This window comes from Ambystoma mexicanum, chromosome 11 (assembly GCF_040938575.1).
Source record: "Ambystoma mexicanum isolate Mex_15411 chromosome 11, UKY_AmexF1_1, whole genome shotgun sequence".
Taxonomy (NCBI): Eukaryota; Metazoa; Chordata; class Amphibia; order Caudata; family Ambystomatidae; genus Ambystoma; species Ambystoma mexicanum.
Genome location: NC_090934.1, coordinates 1,175,023,916 through 1,175,045,404, shown reverse-complemented (window position 1 = coordinate 1,175,045,404; position 21,489 = coordinate 1,175,023,916). Strand labels below are relative to the sequence as shown.

The 21,489-nt window shown below is 50.4% G+C and overlaps 1 protein-coding gene across 4 annotated transcripts in view; it reads right to left on the bottom strand.

Moving 5' to 3' along the window:
- The window catches only part of VPS13C (vacuolar protein sorting 13 homolog C), a 5,236,720-nt gene that overhangs the window by 2,879,742 nt on the left and 2,335,489 nt on the right, over positions 1-21,489 (bottom strand). For all 4 annotated transcript variants that reach the window (XM_069624493.1, XM_069624490.1, XM_069624491.1 and 1 more), the window contains one exon: positions 9,625-9,792. In XM_069624493.1, the coding sequence (XP_069480594.1) occupies positions 9,625-9,792 (168 nt within the window). The remainder of the gene's footprint in view (positions 1-9,624; positions 9,793-21,489) is intronic.

Sequence of the window (21,489 nt, the reverse complement as noted above, 5' to 3'; positions counted from 1 at the left end):
GGGACGTGTAGGTACGTGTCCTTCAGGTCTAGGGAGCACCTCCAGTCTCCCTTGTCCAGTGTCTCCACTATAAAAGCTGGCGTAACCATCGTGAATTTTTGCAGGGGTAAGGAGAGGTTGAGGGAGGAAAGGTCCAGCACAACTCTCAGGCCACCTGGTTCTTCTTCTGAATGGCGAAAATCCTGGAGTAGAAGCTAAAGCCTTGCTGGGAGGCTAGGAATTCCTCAACTGCCTGGCTCTCTACGAGCGACCGGATCTCTGCCAAAAGCATTGCTGTCCCAACCTGTGGGAGTGGAGGAGGGAGGAGGGAGGAGAGAGGAGAGGCTGGTATGGTTAGGCGGTACCCCATGGATACTACCGAAAGGATCCAGGGGTCCGCGAAATTCTGGCACCAGAAATGTGCATGGAGAGCAAGCCTGCCCCCCACCGGAGACACGTGGACCTGAAGGGGTGTGTCATGCCTTCTTTCCCTCGGAGGCTGAGGAGGGGGGACTGGAAAAAGCCCTAACTTCCCCCACACACCCTTTTTGTTGTTTGCGCCGGTTCTGAGATGGCGAGTGTTCCGGCAGCCTGGATCTGCGTTCCTGGAAGCCGCGGAACCCTCCATATGTACAACCCTTCTCTGAGCATTGCTGAGATTGGGTGTAAGATTTGGGCGTGGTCTTTGTAAGAATGGGTGTGGTCTTTGTAAGAAGGGACAAGGACTTTGCCGTTTGTGAGCTGTTCTTTTTGTCCAGCTATTCGTCCGCAGAGGAGTGGAAGAGGTCCCCCCCTGCCCCTCGAACGGTAGATCTAGGATGCGCTCCTGGATGCTCCTGGACATCAGGGTTGAATTTAGTCACCCGTAGCCAGGCTGTGCGCCTCATGATCGTGGCAATGCAGATGGCACGGCCTGAGGTATCGATATGAGCCACTGTGGATTCCATGAGGTCATGCGCCACAAGCTTTGCCTGCGCTAGCCCCACCTTGAAGCGTGATTGGCATTGGGAGGGAAGTTCCGGGAAGAAGTCTGCAATTTTCCGCCATAACCGTTGGTTGGCGGCAGCCAGCATGGCGTCTGCGTTGGCCTGACGCAGGTGCAAGGAGGCGTTGGGAGTAGATCTTCTTGCCGTTAGCCTCCAAGATCATCTTCTCCTTGCCTAGCAGCGCAGCAGAGGAGGAGGCTGAGGACGACTGAGGCTTAGAGTAAAGTGATGCCGCAGCGATCACCGAGGAGTGTGGCTGAGGATGGGTCGAGAGCAAGAGTGTGTCCCCCTCCATCTGCCTGTACTTGGCGTCCAGGTGTCGGTTGACCGTGGGGCTTGAGCCAACCCTTCTTGGCCAGGGAGACTACATCGGTTTGCAGAGGAATCCCCATATTGGCAGAGGGGCGTCTTGTGAGGACTTCAGCGAGAACCCCCTCTGCCGGTTGTTCGACCTCGGGCTGAGGGAGGCCTAGGTACTCCGCCAGGCCAGCAAGACGTTCATGGAAGGCCCTGGCTGAGGATGGCGTGTCCGGATCCTCCTCCTCATCCGTGTCCGGCGGATCTGGAGGATCTTGTGGAGGAGGGGTAGATGGAGCCGGAGGCTGAGGTACAGAGACCACAGCCGGAGGCTGAGGAGGCAGCGGAGGTTGTGGAGTTGGCTATGGAGCTGGAGGAGGCGGCTGCACCGGGGTCAGAAAGCCAGATGGAGGTGTCTGTGGTGCCGTTAGCATGGCAGGGAGGACTTCCCTGACTGCGTCATTGATGATAAACCCCGCTGAGGAGACCTCATGAGGCCGAGGAATTTGTCGAAGAGGGCCTCTTCACTGGCCGAAGAGGTGGCACTGGGTACCGGCAGGGTAGCGGGGGACTGCTGGAGCCGCTGCGTACCCATTCCGTATGGACGCATGGGAAAGTTATCCTGCGCATATGAAGGGTAGACTGTAGGCCACGTACCTGGTTGAGGCCAGTCCCACCTCGACAATCGTTCATCGTTGAATTTGTGGAATGGCGTTGGATGGGTGCTCCTGTCTGGCGCGGTGGCCATCTTGTCGAGCTGCCTGACACGTGCCTGCGACGTGTTGCGCAGCCCGCTGGGTCCGGCCACGTCCAATATTCTCGCGTGTTGATCACGAGACCTACCCTGCTCCTCGGGCCTTGGCCTGGTAGGTGTGACACCCTCGACCCGCGGGGTCGATAGAGCTGCGTTTAGGCACCCCCTCTGACATATTTCCGGCATTAGGGCTTAGCCCCACAGATTTATTTCTGGTGTTAGGGCGTAGCCCTTCGGCCATAGTGCCGGTAGAAGGGCGTAGCACCTCGGGTGTAGACCCAGTACAAGAACCTTCCGGTCCCTCGACACTGTGTCTGGGAGGATCCGAGGACCCCTCGGCCCAGAGGTCGGTAGCTGTAGCAGCCTCGTTGCACGTGCCGGCGGAAGGACCTGGCCAGTCCCTCCCGCACGGGAGAGTCCCTGCGTGCGCTGGAAAATATCGGCCCTACCTTGGACCTGGGACGATGCTTCATGAAGTTCTTGAGATCCTCTGGAGGCGACTTCTGGAAGAGCTCCCTCCACCTTGCTAGTCTGTTCTTCAGCACCTTCGAGGACAGCGAGTCACACGATGAACATGATTGCCAACCGTGGTCTGGGCCAAGGCAATGTAGGCAGAGGGCGTGGGGGTCTGAAGTTGGGAAGAGCCTGTTGCAGGATGGACACCTGCTGAACCCAAGTCGACATGCGCCAGGGAGGAGCGTGACGCCTGAGGACCGAGTACCTGAATGATAGAAAAGACAAAAAAACTAAGAGAAGTAGTATTGGAATTACATGGCCGAAGCCAAACCCAGGAGCGCTGGTGAATTCGACCCGTTCCCGTCGATGTGGAAAAGGGGACTGAGGTGTGGCGCCGGAGGGCGGAGTCAGGGCAGCGCATGCTCCCTGGGCCGCGCCCCCGCGCACCTCTAAATTTAAAGGGGAAGAAGGTTTTTTCTGGTGAAAAAGGTTCTGTCTCCCGTCCCTTGGAAGGGACGCCCATACAGTATGGAGGAAAGGGGACGGGATGTAAGAGTACAATTGGATATCATATGATATACACACAATGCATTTTACAACAGTAGGATGCCTGCCACTTAGCGTGTACACTGCAAAGTTGTATTTTTGGTTTCCGCAGTACCCCACTAACTGCACACTTTAAAAAAAATATATTCAGAAAATGGCAAAATGGCTGGATGTGGCATGTGGAAGCGTGAAAGTACAGCATAATCCGCTGAGTTTTCATGCTAGGGAGGGAGAGGGTGTAGGGGGAGAGGCTGGCGGGCTAAATGTAAAACAGGGTAGGGGTTTGGGTGTGTAGAACTGTCTTGTAAAACAACTTTTTGTTGGTCCTGTTTTTGTTATGTACGTGCTTGCATTCAATTTTCTTTTTTTATCTCTTTCGATTACTTTGTTTCCTTCTCCTCCTGACATTTGTACGTATTGAATGTCAACGCTTCTCTTACAGTTCTACAGGATTGTCTGCAACGCTTCGTGCAGAGTGGCAAACAAAACAGCATTGCCAATGGAGGTAAAAAAAATGCCATTTCCTTGGAACCACTGCAAATCTTGCTTGTTAATGCCGTCATAGTCGGTCCAGAACATCCCAGCACTGCACATAAAGTTACACATGCTTTTGTTTATGAAACACCTCCCATCCTCTGGCTGTGGGCAAATTACACTGGCATGGTCCCAAGCACCTCTTGGTGGTATGGAGGAGAAATGCACCTTGGCAGTGGGAAGAATCTGCATCACTACTGTCAGCAACTTCTTGAGGTGACGGAGCAAACGTGAGCATGACATGTACCCCAAATGTAATGCTCCATAATGCACAACCACAACATCCACAGTACCGACAGAGGCCATGGATGTACAAAGGAGAACCATGGTACCGAAAACCCCACTCAGACTGTGCCCCAAAAAGCCTCCACTCCTTCCAACTGAAAGTTAGTATCAAAGCCTCTTTCCACAGCATACCTGTGCAGATCTTGAACAAAGGTATCACCCACGATGAGAACTCTGCATCTGTCCATCTCTGTCAACCTCACTGAATCGAGGTTTGGGGAAATATATAATTGGCCCTTCCTGTCAACCACACCGTTGACACCTCATTGGATAATCCTCACAGTTCCTTTTGCAAAGGCACCATGCTCAGAAGGGCAGATTGTAGCATGTGCGCCTTCCCACCTACAGTGAGGGCCACACCCCAGTAAGGTAGAGGCACTCCTACAATTTACACTATTGTATACGCAACACCCCCGCATTACGTAGTATTCAATATTCACACACGCATGTAGAATTCACATCCAAGACCTCTGCATCGAACACTATCATTTCTGCACTACACTGCAGACGTACCTTTACACACTCACAGTACAGGTCTGGTGTCATGTGAAAGCACCTCCAGGTAACAGCTCTCCAAACCGATCCACGCTTTCAGCATCCACATTTACCCAGAGCGGTACCCAGCACCATAAAGTGCAAGTAGTAGTATTTTGTATTCCTCCCAGCACTCCACCAACTCCAAAGATGCAATACTGCAAAGTGCAGTACAGTATCTAGTAATCTGCGCAATGCACACTACTCAAGCACATGCACTATGCAATTGTACCCTATGCACTGCTACAAACACACTTTCTCAACACATCACTCAGTGGACACACTGCAGAACTGTTCACTCCATAAGCTCCTGCCATGCACTGGAAAAAGTACCATTTGCAAACAATGAGCACACCCATGGAATCTACAATGCATGTACAACCCACAAACCACGCACGAAAGGCAACAATTTGAGGAGTACTTACAAGCAACCAACATAGCTCTTTTTGTAAGGCTTCCAGCCATGCATCCAAGATGCTAGGGCCCCAACACCACACAGCACAACCTAGTGCACCCCACGTTTGCATGCATGGCACCATGATGTTGCGTTGGCTGAGCTGAACGGAATATGAGTGGCTCTGAACATTGTCCATATTGCAACTTTGTGATGCTGATGACTTCCTTTCATGGCAAAATATGTTAAAACACTTCCTCAAGCAAGGGTCATGTAAAGGGCATCAAATAGCAAAAGGAAATGCCAACATATGACTGCCTAATGTGCAAAACGTGCAATGACCTACACCACGTGCTCGTGAACGCATAGCACCTCACTTTGGTTGTTCCACCAAGTGTAAAATGCTCTCTGCACTCATTATTCAAAGGTCACCATCCTCGGCGAGATACCAAGGCAACTCTGCATGGCTGCATTATGGTGTGCTGGCTGTCGTCAAGGGATAGGCTCTTGGGTGCACGGTCAACGGCTTACGGCCATTGGCCATGGACCCAACAGTCTAAACGCTTACCCACACCCAGCACAACATAATGGCCTCATGAAGGGGAACATTTGCCACATACCACAATCCACAAATGTAACATAAAATGGGTGCTGCAAAGGGCAACTCATGAAAAACGTAAATAGTGCCATGTGGCTCCGTAACGTCCAAGGTGCTGCAATAATGTACATCATATGGTACTGCACGCATATGAGGTCACTTGTGCTGTTCTACCACGTCTAAAAGGTCCTGCAGAACCATTTATTAAACATCACCACCATTGAAGACATGCATACTTAAAACTGGATGTCTGTGTTTTGGTGGTGTGCTATGGTGCAGGCATAGTCTCTTCGGTGCCTGGCCTACGCCCTATAGCCTTTTGCCATACACCCAACAGTGTAGACCTTGGCCACACCCAGCACAACATAGCAGAGTCATGCAGGTGAATAAGTGGCCAGGTACATGCAGGTCACCCCTTGCCACTTCTAATCGTCCACTACTTCACCACTGCACCCACAGGACACACTAGAGGAGTCGTCACTCCAACAGGTCCAAGCATGGACTACACAGTGTAAGAATTGCAACCAATCCCACACCCATGAATCCAACATGTTATGCAATGATCACAAACTGCCCATCGAAGGCAACAATGTGAAATCTACTTCACCCCAGGGCACATATTTGGCGGCGCATGCCCACCCATTCATCGAAGGGGCTACGGGCGTAGCACAAGCACCACACCATACTGCAGTGTAAGTGTCAAGTTTCATGTGGTGTTTCATGTGGTCTTCATTGTACTCCCCTTCGGCCATTGCTCTACCATCACTGATCGCTAGGGCCTCACCACACCCTAGTACAACCCATGTTTTACTCCTCATGTCATGTGTAATGCACTCCACATCTCCAATTGCGCCTGCCAACTTTCACCCTGGCCACATCTTTACATGCATGACTCCATGACGGTGTGTTGCCTTTGCTGAACGGTATGAGAGTGGCTGTGTACATTTGTCCATATTGCAACTTTGTGATGCTGACGACGTCCTTGCATGGCGGAATGTGTTAAAACACTTCCTCAAGCAAGGGTCTTACAAGGGCCTAACCAAAGCAAACGCAAATGGTGACATGTGGCTCCCTATTGTGCAACAGGGGCAATGATTGACACCACATGCTAATGTATGCATAGCAGCTCACTTCTAATGTTCTATCAAGTGTACAATGTCCTCCACACCCATTGTGTGCTACTCACCAACTTCAAATGCATGCTGAGTGAGAACTGCATCGCTGCATTATGTTATGGTGACTGTGATGAAGGCCTAGCCTGTTGGGTGCATGGCCTACGGCCTTCGGCCATGCACCTAACAGTCTAGGCCTAGGCCACCCCCACCACAACATAACAGAGCCATGCAGACGACCACGTGGGCATGTACCAGACATCACAAAGGCAACACACGCACCAGCACTTCCACCCAACCGCCACACCATAAAGCAGGGAGGCAGGCACACGTGTTACACTTACCGTAATGCAGAAACATATCGCTGTGTTTGGCACTGCCACCCACATCCAATCACAAAGCATTATAATCATACCACCCAAACAAGACCATCTTCACAACATTGGGCCTGCTCCCAACACTCTACTGCGTGCATAGAACCAATAGTGTATATTGCACTGTAACACTTACTAATCTCTGCAATACACACTACGCAAGCACATATAAGAAACAGGTGCACTGTGACCTCTTCCATATGTACACTATTCTGTAAGTGCACCAAGTGGACACACTGCACGACTGGTCACTGCTGCATCTCCACCCACCCACCGACAACTGTAGGCTGCTCTACCAATCACCACACCCATGCAACCAACATTGTGTGCACTGCAGCCAAACCACACACACAAAGCAACTATGTGGCAACTACTTTCAACCAGTGGACATACTTTTCTGTGTTAGGGATGCAGCCATGCATCGAAGGGGCTACGGAGTTACCTCACAAAGCACACCATAGTACACGCTATGTTTAAATCCTCATGTCTAGTACAATGCACTCCCCTTCTGCAAATGTGTCTGCCACCACTCATCACAGAAAGACATCGTCGCTGCAGCTGGCATGCCATAACGAACACTGCCTGCAATGACCACACAACATTGTTGCCTGTTGACGTAACTGCGCATTGGCGGAGTATGCACGAATACCGCTGGCACACCACTGTCTTCTTCTAATGAGAGATATTACATGAAGCACTTCTCACTCCTGCATCCTTTCCATCCCTTCTCCCCACCACCAGATGCTGTAGACTATGTTTTTCAGGCCCTTTCGCCACCGCATTGTCCTCAGATACAACATGCCGCCGTCATGGAACACTTTCGACACACATCCCGTCACTGCACACTGCAGTGCAATCAAACTTTTCACCACGCAGTGAACAGGGAAAAGGGACGCCGGAGCGGAGCCAGATAGGACTAATTTTGGTTTGCACACTGCTACATATAAGAGTCCCAGCCATGCACACAATGGCTTAGAGCCTTGCCACACACACCACAACACTATCCTCCGATACACCATGGCAGCGTCTCCCAAAAACTTTGACACACAGCACGCTTCCCTCCAGCCAACCACTGGCCGCGTCCAATGTTCGCAGACATCACGGCATACCGCAGACCAATGACACTTCGATCCACGGGGTGAACAGGGAAATGGGTCCACGGAGCGGACCCAGTTATCACACATTTTTTGGGGTGGATATTTCAGTCCTTCGCAACAAAACTACTGGTCGGATGTCCACCAAACGCACAAAAGCACGCTTTCTGACCCAAACCCCCTCTCCTGCCGCAAATTTGGTGAAAATCCATCCAGCCGTTCTGGCTGTAACTGTGCGCCAAGTTTTTCCCCATTCGGTCTATGGAGAATAAAAATGTTTGGGACCCCCCCTATAACTTTGCCCCCCCCCATACGAAACCTCACCCAACTTGGCGAAAACATTCAGAGCCGGCCATATCATTTTCTTGCAAAGTTTGGTGAGGATTCCACCAGGGGGAGCAAAGTTATAAGCCGCCGAAAAAGTGCTCTTACTATGAGTTTAGCAACTTAACCATAACTACACGCCTGCTACCGCTGGCAGTGTAATATATATAAATATCAATGAAAACATGTTGTTAAAGGGATGCTATGGTTAAGTTGCACTTATAAAAACCTATGCAATTCAATGAAAAAAATGTGTTAAAGGCGCGTTATGGTTACAAGTCAAACTGAAAAACCTCAGAAATTCGCCAGTTATGGTATGCTAAGCAACCATAACTCGCACCACCACCGCGCACTGCTAAAACTAACACCCAGAACATCAAAGATGACATCACAAATGTCATTAATTTCAGAATCCCACCAAACTTTGCAATATCTTTCAGAATCAGGTCTAGAAAAGAATTCCATGCAGTTTCATTGAGTGGCGCCAAAGTTATAAGCCACCCAAGAACTGCTTTTTACCAACCCTGTAACCCTGTGATGCCCCCGAACATCTGCAGTTTTCGTGCACTTTTCGTGGTGAAAAGCTCCCATTTTTTTGGCTTCTTATGGCCATATCCCATCCCACCCTCATCACCCCGTACCTCCCCAGAGATTGTTTGATAAGTGTTCCAAGTGCAATGTTGTGTTTTTTTATATGTTTTTACTGCGGTGTCTGCGGACACCGGCGAAAGTCTGCAAATCCAACATGGCGGGCATTTCCAAAAATCTGACACACTTCACGCTTTTCACCAGCCAATCAGCGGGCGCGATGGATGTCCGTGGACATCACGCGGCCCTCTGTACCAATCGGAGTCCGGTCCGCGGACCCGAACAGGGAAATGGGTCCGCGGAGCAGAGCCAGATATCACTAATTTTTTGGGACCTACATTTTGACGTATTTTCATGAAATGTATAAAAGCACGCTTTCGGGACCAAGCCGCCGCTCCTGCCACAAATTAGGTAAAAATCCATCCAGCGGTTTGAGCAGTAGGCGTGAGCAAAGTATTTTCCCATTCAGTGTATGGAAAAAAAAATGTTTGGAACCCCCACCCTATAACCTTGCCCCCCCGTCCTTGACGAAACCTCACCAAACGTATCGAAATAATTTAGAGTGGGCCATATACTTTTTTTGGGAAGTTTGGTGAGGATTCGTCCACGGGGAGCGAAGTTAGCCGCCCAAAAAGTGGTCTCCTATGAGTTGAGCAACTTAACCATAACTACACGGCCGCTACCGGAGACCGTGTAATAAGTAACAAAGGCATCCAAAGGGGAATTAAACTAAACAGGGCATCATCTGAGAAAAAAAGTGTATACTTACCAGAAGCGACATTACAAATTTATGGAGGTATACAATTTGAATGCAGCCTACTTTTAGGCACATCTTTCCATCTACTTTGGACATATCCAAATATGCTTCTCCCTCAGTCGCATCGGGATACCAGGACAATGTAAGATTGAAGACTTCATCTCCCATTATTGAGACTGCCTAATGGACAATAAATATGATGTAATTTATACGCAGCTATACAACGTATGACAAAGACAAAAACATCAAATATTCTTTTACAATATAGCGTTTCTAACATTGAAAATGTCACACAAAAACAGTGGATTGCTTTTTGTAGTACTTGAGGACTTGTAATAGTACAGACTAAACATGAAAACCAAATGTCAATTAAAAACACACAAAACATTAGTATATCTCTGTTACCCAATATGTGCTGAAGAAGTTAATTACCTCCGTAATTTCCTTTTCTGATGGATATGGTATGTGACCTATCAATTCCTCAACTCTGGAATTAAATCTCCAGACAAGATACAGATTGGTTCAGAAACCTAATGCTGCATGGGTGTTCTTTTCAGTAAATAAACACACAGATATATGGGGAGAAATGATGGGGGCGGGGGGTTCTGTTGCAGGAGGGATTGGAAACTGTCCCATATAAACTGCTGTCCCGCCCCAATGAAATCATGCCCCCTCACATCTCTAGTTCTTTATTTTTGGGTGATTTAGGCTTTCTTTTCCTTATTGGTTGAAGCCAATCGTGGCTGAAGGACACATGCGCAGAGGCTGTAGACCATAAGCTCCATTTCCTAAGGGGTCACTAGAGCAAGGCTGGAGGCCTGAGCCCAATGGACCCGTCCAGTCTAAACTGGAATAAGCAATGGGCAGTTGTCAGAAAGTGAAAATTGTCACAACGCTGGAGGATTTGCCCTTTGGTACGAGGCAGGATTTCACTGAAAGGGATCTGCGCCCTCCATCGGGTCAATCTTGGTAATAGGACTTCTATTTCCTTTGAATGGATCTATTGTTTGGCAGCAGGTAAGCCAAACATACTGGGAGGACTAGGCAGAGGTTTTCCCTCACCATCCGTGGTCAGCAGACCATAGTTCTATAAAGCTAAGGGGTCCAGAAAGGTGAGTCAGGTTTGTTAGATAGGTTCAGTATAAGTAAAATTTGAGCTCCTTGACTTGCAAGCCAATCAATAAATCACCTCTGTTTGACATCAACAAATTGAAGTGTGAGCCTAGTTTGCTCCAACAATAACCACCATGTGGGTCTTTGATTCCATCCAGCATCAACGGCACTTCTATTTGCCAGAAGTTATATCATTGGTACATACACTGAACCATACACAATGTTTCACCAGCTCCGTTCAAATAAATGTCCAAGATTGCAGATGCAAAGGAACAGAGTAACTGACAACAAAAATGCAAGCAATATGTTTGAGAAGGCGAGGAAAAGCGATCTGTGGGAGAAATACGGTATCCATCAGAAGACAAGTTACTCTCTTACCTGGTAACGTTCTTTCGATGGGATGGTCCGACGACATATTCCATATCTATGACAGTAATCACCACAGCTGTGCTGCTTCAGAAAATCTTTCGCCGTCTGCGTCCTGCGTCGATGATGTCAATACGCCGCCCTCAAGGAACTCCTTCGACGGCCGACGTCACTGGATGTTATAAGTAGGACGCATGACGCCCGTAGCCTCAGTTGTAGTTTTTTCCCCAGAACGTGTGGCACCAGTCTGACCACACAAAGCCTTGCGGAAACGTAAGCTGCAATCGCATAAGAAATTCTATAGCGGGGAAGGCAGGGAGGGAGCGATATGGAATACGTCATCGGACCATCCCATCGAAAGAATGTTACTAAGTAAGGGAGTATCTTGTTCTTCGAGGGGATTGGGTCCTCCGACGTATTCCATATCTATGACAGACTCCCAAAGCAGTACCAATGCAAGGAGATGGGAAAAGAATTTAGCAAAAGAAATTTAGACTGCCCAATCAAATTGCGGAGCAAACAACCGCCTTGCCAAAGGCCAGATCCTGCCCACGGATGGAATCGAGGGAGTAGTGACGTACAAAAGTATGGACTGAAGCCCAGGTGGCTGCGTCACAGATGTTACGAATAGGAACACCCTTCTGTAGAGCAGTGGAGGCAGCCATACCCCTGGTACAATGGGCCCGCAAGCCGACCGGTGGGTCCTTAACCGCCAATCGGTAACGCTCAGAAATAGCCAGAATAATCCAGCGAGACAAAGTCTGCTTAGTCACAGCTTGTCCCAAATGCTTACCAGCTTAACCAATGAAGAGTTGATCGTCCACTCTGACCCGGGACATGCGTGAAATATAAAAGCTTAAAGCTCTCCTAGGATCGAGCCTATGGAGCCTCTCCTCTTCCTTACCAGGATGTGGAGGAGGATGAAATGCCGGAAGAACAACCTTCTGGCCTAAATGAAATTCCGACACCACCTTCGGAAGAAAGGAAGGACGAACTCCAAGGACAACCCTATCCTTATGAAACACAGTGAAGAGTGGCTTAACTGAAAGTGCCTGTAACTCACTCACTCTGCGAGCGGAAGTGACCACAGCCAAAAATACAGTTTTAAGAGTTAACAGTCTCAAAGGGCAAGAATGCAAAGGCTCAAACGGAGCACCCATCAGAAACTTGAGGACAAGGTTCAAATCCCAACCGGGCACCTGGAAAGGTGACGGAGGGAACACATTAGTGAGCCCTTTTAGAAACTGAGAAATTAAAGGAATTTTAAAATAAGAACACTCTTCAGACGAGCACTTAAATATGGACAGCGCCGCCAGGTAACCTTTAACCGTACCCACTTGCAAGCCCCTGTGGGCTAAAGAAAGCAAAAAAGACAGAACCACAGGAATTTCACATGCAAAAGGATCCACATTCTTAACCCTGAACCAGTCGCAGAACTTTCGCCAACGGCAACGGTACAGGGACTTAGTTGCGGGCCTTCTGGCCAAAAGCAACACCTCCATCACGTCTTCAGGGAGGTCCCAATCCTTATACCTCAACCTTTCAGAAACCAAGCGTGAAGGTTGAGGGATCTGACCTCTGAATGGAGAACCTGACCCCCCTGCCGTTAGAGCAGATCGTCTTGGTAGGGAAGACTACGTGGAGGGCAGATGGACAAGTCGAGAAGGTCCGGGTACCACGTCCTCCGGGCCCACGCCGGAACAATGAGGATCATCCGGGAACCGAACATTCGTAACCTCTGCAGCACTTGCGGGATGACAGGGACTGGAGGAACGCGTACAGCAGTGGGTAAAACCACTCCACCACAAACGCGTCTCCTAAGGCTCCTTTTGGAGGAAATTCCCGCGAGCAGAACCTTTCGCACTTCCGGTTGACACTGGAGGCAAAGAGATCCACTTGAGGGGTCCCCCAAAGGGCGAAGATCTCTAGGAGAATCTCCTGAGCCAACTCCCACTCGTGAGAGATCGTGCTCCTCCTGCTCAGAGCGTCCGCCGTCTCGTTTTCGTCTTTGGCCAGATGAACTGGCGAGATCGAAACTTCCTATTGGATTGCCCAGAACCAGAGCTGCATCGCCTCCCTGCACAGAGGAAGTGACCCTGCCCCGCCCCCCACTTTTTGTTGAGGTAGTGCATGGCCACTGTGTTGTCCGTCAGGATCAGGACATTCTTTCCTGGCACAGTCGGCAGAAAAGCCTTCAGGGCAAGCCTGACGGCCCTCAGCTCCGACAAATTGATATGGAGTCTCGACTCCGACGGAGACGAACGACCGCTGACAGGTAACTCGTTGGCATGAGCTCCCCATCCCATGCGGGATGCGTCCGTCACGATCGTCACCTCTGGCCAGGGTAGCCAAAAAGGAGCCCCCTTCATCAGATTGCCTTTGACGGCCCACCACAGAAGGTCCTGGGTGATGGAGGAGGGCACCTGAACAGGGTCCGACATCCTGCCAGAGGACTGAGACCACTGAAGCTTGAGTGCCCATTGCAAAGATCTCATCCGCAACCTGGCCTCTGGCACCAGAAGAATGCAGGATGCCATGAGGCCAAGCAATCTCAAGAACTCGAACGCTGGGAGACTCTGGGCAAGCTGAAACTTGTGCACCATCTGCTGAATGTGATGAGCCCTCACCTGGGGAGGAAAACACTGCCCCAGGGACGTGTCGAGCACTGCTCCGATGTACTGGAGCCTCTGAGTTTGTGTCAAATGGGACTTCTTTAAGTTGAGGGAGAAGCCCAGCTTGTGGAGGGAGTGGCAGGTGACTGACAGATGATCCAGGACTTGCTCGGGAGAGCGCGCTCTGATCAACCAATCGTCCAGGTAGGGGTAGACGTGAATCCCCCCTTTCCTGAGATGCGCTGCCACCACTACCATGAGCTTGGTGAAGACCTTCGAGCGGAGGTCAATCCGAACGGCAGGACCCGAAACTGAAAGTGCGAGTCGCCAACCGCAAACCTCAGGTACTTCGTGTGCTTTGGATGGATCGGCACATGAAAATAAGCGTCCCTGAGATCAAGAGACACAAACCAGTCCTGAAGTTGAAGGGCCTGGAGGACTTGAGAGGGAGTAACCATCTTGAACTTGTCCTTCCTGAGGAGTTTGCTCAAACCGCGTAAGTCCATGATGGGTCTCAATCCCCCGACTTTCTTGGAAATCAAAAAATATGGGCAATACCATACCTTGTTCCTCTCCGCTACAGGCACCAGTTCTATGGCGCCTTTCTCCAGCAGGGATTGAATTTCCTGCGCAAGGAGCGGATCCGGACTCTTCAAAGAGAGATTCCCCGGTGGATTGTCGTGAGGCCTCTGCCGGAAAGGAAGACAGTAGCCGTGGGCTATGATCTCCAGAACCCACACATCTGAAGTAATGGCACGCCGCCACTCTACAAGATGCTGCGCCAGCCTTCCCACAACCGGCGAACCATGGGACATGGCCTCATGACTGAGCTGAAGCGGCTGCGGCGTTGCCTGAGGGCAAAGAGGCAACTGCCCGAGCGGCCTTGGCACCTCGAGTACCTTGTTTTCTACCTCTGGCACTCGTACGGTGGCCCCTTTGACTGGCAATTCCTCTAGCTTTACCAAAGGATGAGTAATAACGAAAGGAACTTCCCTTCCATTGTTGTCCCCTAGGACAAAAAGGCGGAGGTTGTCGAACTGCAGCGCCCAATGACTTCGCTGCAGCTTTGGAGGTCTGCAAACTCTCAAGGCTCTCGTCAGACTTGCTGCCAAAAAGATGTTCCCCGTCAAAGGGCATGTTGAGGAGCCGGGCCTGCACATCAGGAGCAAACCCCGACTTCCGCAATCACGCAAACCTGCGTATTACAGTGCTTGCCGCCATGGACCGGCTGACGCAATCTGCCATGTCCAAACCAGACTGAACGGCCTCACACATGGCATCCTTGCCATCCTGGACCATAGCAAGGAAACCATCCCGTTCGTCCCCTTCAGGAATATGTTCAGCCGCTAAGGAAACACAGTTCCACAGAGTGTCCATGAAACGAGACAAGGCACACACGAAGTTGGCCGCCTGAAGCGTCATACCCCCTGAAGAAAACACTTTCTTTGCCCAACCATCAAAACGCTTGTCATCCTTATCAGGAGGGATGGTAGGATACGACGCCTGCTTTGCTGGGGCCGTAGCCACCTGCACCACCAAACTCTCCGGAGTGGGGTGCTTGGTCAAGTAGCAGGGTCGCTACTGGCTGGGCGGTATTTTCACGGCAAAGACTTGTCCACTGCCGGGAGACTCTCCGGAGCAGTCCAAGCCGCCACCACCCTCCTCTGTAGAGCCTTATGGAACGGCAGTACCGGGTCAGTTGGTGGACCTTGGTCGAGGATATCCGTAAGGTCATCCTGAAGAAAATCCCCTGGGGGAGCAGACCACCCCAAGTACTCGGTGACCCTAGACATAAGGCGCTGGTACGAGGAGTTGGCATGAGTGCCAGGCTCAAGCCTACAAAACTCCACCTCTGGAGAGGTGTCCAGACCACTGGTGTCGTGCAGGGACTGATGCAGGTCCTCAATTTGGCTATGGCCCGAGAGAATCTCATCTGGCATCATATCAGGAACCATGCCATCATCAGAGCCCTCATCCACCTCTGAAATGTACTCCAGATGGCGGTAAGAGGGCACAGAATGGGGAACAAAGCCATGCTTGACCTTGGCCAGAGCCTTCCTAGGGGGTTCCACCGTGCCCCGGGGTACCCCAGTCGAAACAGCCTCAAAAGGCGTTGAGGGCATGGAGTGAATCGGCGTTGATACCGAATCACAGCGCCGACAGAATCGACGGCGTCGACACAGGCCTTGAGGGCGGAGCCCCGAGCGTGTCCCTCGACAGCCTGGGCGCTGATGGCGTCGACGACTTCTTCGGAGGCGGAGCCTCGAAAGAGTTTGTCGATGACCTCGGCGCCACAGGCGTCGACGTCTTCCTCGAAGACACCACAGGTGCACACAGTCTCGAGCGCGTCGAGGACCGGGACCTGGAACGGGCATGACGAGAACGATTCCCCTTGTCCGAGCGGGACGTTTCCCGCGAATCGTGCCGACCACCCGAGCCCGAAGGTGTACGAGCGGTGTCTCTCGACCGATCATGACCGACCCCACTCAGAGGCGCGGACGGACCAGTGCCCTGCGATTCGAGAATCGCTAGCATTTTCTTACCGAAGGAAGCCCATTCCTCCGGCGTCGCATGCTTGATGGGATAAGCGACCCGCCGACGGGCGGAGTCCTCGGATGAGGATGGGGAAGGCGACTGATGACGGCGCTTCCGGGAGTGCCTCGAAGAGGCAGAGGAGTGGTGGGACCTACTCCGGGACTGAGACTCACTGGACTTCTGACGACGATGCAGAGAGTCGCCCCTCGAATCGTCTGTCGAAAGCCCCGCAGATCTCGACTTCCGTGGCTTGGACACCTTACCTACCGACAGTTTCTTCTTGCGCTCCTGCAAGGCTTTGGACGTAAGCGACTGGCAGTCGACACAATCATCCGTATCATGGGCCTCCCCGAGGCACCAGAGGCAGGCGTCGTGCGAGTCTGTCACCGACATCTTGGACCCACAGTCCCCGCACTTCTTAAAGCCCGGACGCGGAGTGGAAGACGAGGTAGACATCACGAAGGATAACTTCACAACGAACAGGTTCGAAGAACCGATAAAGAACAGAAACTCCAAAGAGCCGAGGCGCGCCAAGATCTCTGAAGCAAACACGTTCGCGGAAAAAATGGAACTGAGGCTACGGGCGTTGTGCGTCCTACTTATAACATCCAGTGATGTCGGCCGTCGGAGGAGGTCCTCGAGGGCAGCGTATCGATGTCATCGACGCAGGACGCAGACATCGAAATATTTTCCGAAGCAGCACAGCTGTGGTGATTACTGTCATAGATATGGAATACGTCGGTGGACCCAATCCCCTCGAAAGAACGTTACAGAAGGTAAGTAACTTGTTCTTCTAATGGATGCCTTCCACCCAGAAATCTCGTGAAAGACTCCTATAGTCATACAAAAAAGAAAGAGGAAAGAATGTGAGGTATCTGTCACGCGGTAAGTACTAGAGGCTGGATAAACAAACTCACACATCCTCCCCTGCAAGCATCAAGGCAGTAATGCTTTGTGAAAGTATGCAGGTTTATAGGCTGCTGACAGACTTCTATAAAATGTGACAGGAGCTTGTTTCTGTCTGATGGAGGTTTGGGGTGGGGAGAGAGAGGACAGGGAACCCTCCCGACCTGCGGTGTGAAGCCTGCCCCAGAGGCGGGGTGAGGGAGCTTAGAGGGCACCAGTGCCTGAACCCCCTATATATGCCTTGACTGTTGATGCATGTATCTCTGTCAATCACCCAATGCCTAACACTCTCAATTCAAGCCCAAGTTTTGTGCTTTATTTCAGAACTAAAAGGTCCATCCTGCTACACAGTACTGGGAGAGCCCAGCAGACCACAGGAGAAAGCCAAACATTTCTAGACAGAGTCAAAATCTTGGGTGACCGTTCGAAAGAGAATCATTAATCACCACAGCACAGAAAAAGAGAAATACGGAGTGCCTACTCCAAGGAGGAAATAAACTGTTCACATAATTGCTCACCGAAAGGGGCAAGGCTAAGGGAGGTTCATGCAATGTTGGACTAGGATAAGCCAATCCCAAAATAAAAGCTAGATGGAGATTGGGCACCAGAGTCAGGTGGAATGGGGACCCAATAGGGACAGGGGGTTGGGGGGCAGAAAAGAGATGAAGCAGAAAGTAATGGGCTGAAAGAACCAGCCACAGTGAAAGGTGTTTAGGTTTGGTCAGGAGCTGTGGAGCTGGATCAAGAGGTCAGGCAAAGAACATAATGTGAAGCAGAATGCTTAAAAGTCTCAGAGAAGCTGGATGGGAGTGTAGCTATTTTATTGTGGTATTGAGATGTTGTGTTCGTTAAGGGTACAAAGAAGCACGAGTGTAGCAGGTGGAAGGAGGTAATGTATGGTGAGGGTGTAGGAGAGGGAGAAAGCAAGAGAGAAGAAATGGGAAACAAGAGCAGAAGCACAAGGAGAAAGAAGATTTGTATTTGTATTAAATTTTATACAGCTTTTTAAATCAAAGCGCTTCACATAAAACAACAAGAATAGAATAGAAGCAATAGGTACAATGAGTCAAAACATCAAGAACAGTAAGTAGAACAATTTGCCGAGGTACCTAGATTAAGAGCCAGGGTAGGTGAAGCAAGGGAGGAAGTAGTAAAGATCTGTCAGGATGGAGGATGAAGTAGGTGGGATTTTAAGGAGGAGCAGAAGGAAGCGTATAAAGAGATAGAGCGGATAGGGAGAGGTAAAGAGTTCCAATGGAGAGGGGCAATGAGCTGGAAAGATTGGAAGCGGGAAGGGACACAAGGAGGGGGTGGGACAGTGAGTGGGAAGTGGTCAGCAGAACGGAGGGGGCGAGAGGGAGAGTAGAAAGAGAGGAGGGAGGAAAAATGGGGGGGCAAGAGCGTGAAGATATTTAAAGACAAGACAGAGGAACTTGAATTTGAGTTGGGAGTGAAAGGAAAGCCAACCAAGAGAGGAAAGTGAAGATGAGATGGAGTCGTGAGGAGAAAGGGAGCAAATAGTGCGGATTGCAGAGTGGTAGAGGGATTTGAGGGGGGCCAGATGAGAGGCGGGGAGGCCAAAGAGGAGAGCTGAGCAGTAGAAGAGACGAGAAAAGATGAGGGAAGAAATTAAGAGTTTGATGGGGTTGAAGGTTAGGGAGAAACGGATTTTACGAACATTGTAGAGATGGAAGCGACAAGCACGGGAAGTGAGAGAGAAGTGGCGAGTAAAGGAGAGGTTGGAGTCGAAGTGGAGGCCTAGGTTGCGTGCAGAGGCAGAGAAGGGGAGATGGGCAGGAGGAAAGAGGATAGAAGGAGAGGAATAAGGGAGAGGAAGAGTGTTGGCGGGAAGGAATAAGACTTTGGATTTGTCCGTGTTTAGGATGAGAAAGAGGGAGGACATCCAGTTTTTAATAGCAGTGAGATAGGAAGAGAGTTTGAGGTGGATGTCAGGATGAAGGAAGAGAAGGAACGGAAGAGCTGTGTGTCGTCAGCATGAAAATGGTAGGAGATACCAAATGAAGAGATGATTTGAGCTAGAATGGAGGTATAAAGTGAGAAAAAGAAAGGGCCAAGCACGGAGCCTTGGGGATCACCAAAGTCAAGGGAGTGTGTAGGGGAAGAGTGGCCGCACCAAGAGACGGCAAAGGAGCGGTAGGAAAGGTAGGAGGAAAACCAGTTGAGGACAGAGCCTTTGAGACCAAAGGAGGAGAGAGTGTTGAGGATTAAGGGGTGATCAACGGTGTCGAAGGCGGCAGAGAGGTCAAGGATAATGAGGATGGAAAAGTGTTTGGAGTAACGAGCATTGAGGAGGGAATTGAGAACGGAGATGAGAGCGGTTTCAGTGGAATGTTTGGGGCGAAATCCGTATTGGGTAGGGGGGAGAAGAGAGAGGTTAGAGACGAATGCTAAGAGTTAGGAATAGATTAGGCTTTCCAGGAGCTTAGAGAGGAATGGTAAAAGAGAGATGGGACGAGAGCTGGAGACCAGAAGGGGGTTAGCAGAGGTTTTTTTCAGGATAGGGATTATAGTAGCGTGTTTGAAGGCTCAGAGAAAGGTGACGGTGGTTAGACAGATGTTGAAGAAAGAGGTGAGGTAAGGTATGAGCAGAGGGTAGATTATGGGAATCAGAGGGGTGGGAAGTGGATTGAAGGGGGCAGCAGTGGGGTGAGTTTTAGATAGGAGGAGGGTAACATCAGAGTGAGTGACAGGGGTGAAATTAGACATGCAAGAGGATGGGGTGGTGAGAGATGGGGGAGGAGGAGAGTAAGAGGGGGAGTGTAGAATGTTTTGTCGTAAGGTGAGTATCTTAGAGGAGAAGAAGTCAGCGAAGTCAGAGGGAGAAAGAGGAGAGGTGTTAGAGTGTTCAGGAGAGGGAGGGGAGAGAAGACGAGTAAGGGTTTGGAAGATGCGTCGAGGGTGAGAGGACTGAGAGTGGAGAAGGTGCGATAAATAGAATCGTTTGGCTGCACTAAGGCAGGAGTAATAGAGGGAGTGATAAGAGAAGTAGGAGGCTTAGTTAGCAGTGTTTAAGCCAACATCTTTCAAGGCGTCAGAGAAAGCGGCGCATTTACAGCAGATGAGAGTAAAGCCAGGGTCAGGAGGGTTTGCGGGAGGGGCAAAAGGGGGAGAGAGGGTGTAGTTGATCAAGGCTGGAGGAGAGGGAGGAGGATAGAGTGGATAAGGCATCATTAGCAGAAAGAGAAGAAATGTGAGGGAGAGTAGTGAGGGAGGAGGTACAGGTATCATGGAAGTGAGGGGTTAAAGTTACAGAGGTCCCGTTGAGAAAAAGAGATGGAGGAGGAAGGAGGAGGGGGAGTAGAGACAGGGGGAGGGAGGGAGAATGAGAGTAAAGAATGGTCGGAGAGATAGTTGGGGAGGGTTGAGACAGGGGAGGGGGAGAAGGAAGAGACAAAGATAAGATCAAGAGTGGAGCCAGAAGAGTGTGTAGGTGAGGTAGGGAGGGGGGGGTAGGAAATAGGAGTCAAGAATAGAGAAAAGAGGGAGTTTTGGTGGGAGGAGGAGAGATGAAGTTTAAAGTCGCCCAGTACAGTTAAGGGAGACGGGTTGTTCAGGGTCGGATTGACCCCTCGGCCCCTTGGCCCGTGGCTGGGCCTAAATCGTCCATGGGATGTGGGGCCGGTTTCTGGCCATGCCTGGGCTGGTTTGGAAAAAATAAATTGGGGGAAAAAAAGTGTTTCCTTTACTTATTATATTTTTCCTCCAAAAAGCCTTTCACCCTTCTTAGGTCGATAAATGAGTACCAATACCGGTTGGATAATATTGTATGCATATTTGCTCTATATGAAAGAGCTTAAGCGTAAGTGCTATACAATAACATATCATTTGGCCTTGGACGTCTGCTTGGATTCACAGTAATTTAATGCACTTACGAACAATACTATTTGAGGACACTTTTTTGAGGCGAGGGGTGGGCCACTTGTTTTTGGGTGACCGGGCCTATTTCTTGTCCCAGTCCGACCCTGGGGTGGAAGAAATGAGGGAGAGGAGGTGGTCAAGGTCATCATAGAAGGAGGTGAGGGGGACGGGTGGGCGGTAAATAATTAGAAAGGTGATAGCGTGGGGGGAGGTGAAGGATATTCAAACGAGGGGAAGACAGGGCGAGAAGTAGGATAGGGGGTAGACAGGCAATTAGGTTGAAAGAGAAGACCAATGCTGCCGCCATGGCCAGTGGGGCGGGGGACATGAGTAAAGGAGAACGAGGAGGAAGTAAGAGAAGCAGGTACTGTAGAGTTGAACGGAGGGATCCAGGTTTCGGTAATACAAAGAAATTGAAGATTTTGCCATACAAACAAGTCCAGTACAGCGGCAGTTTTGTTACAGA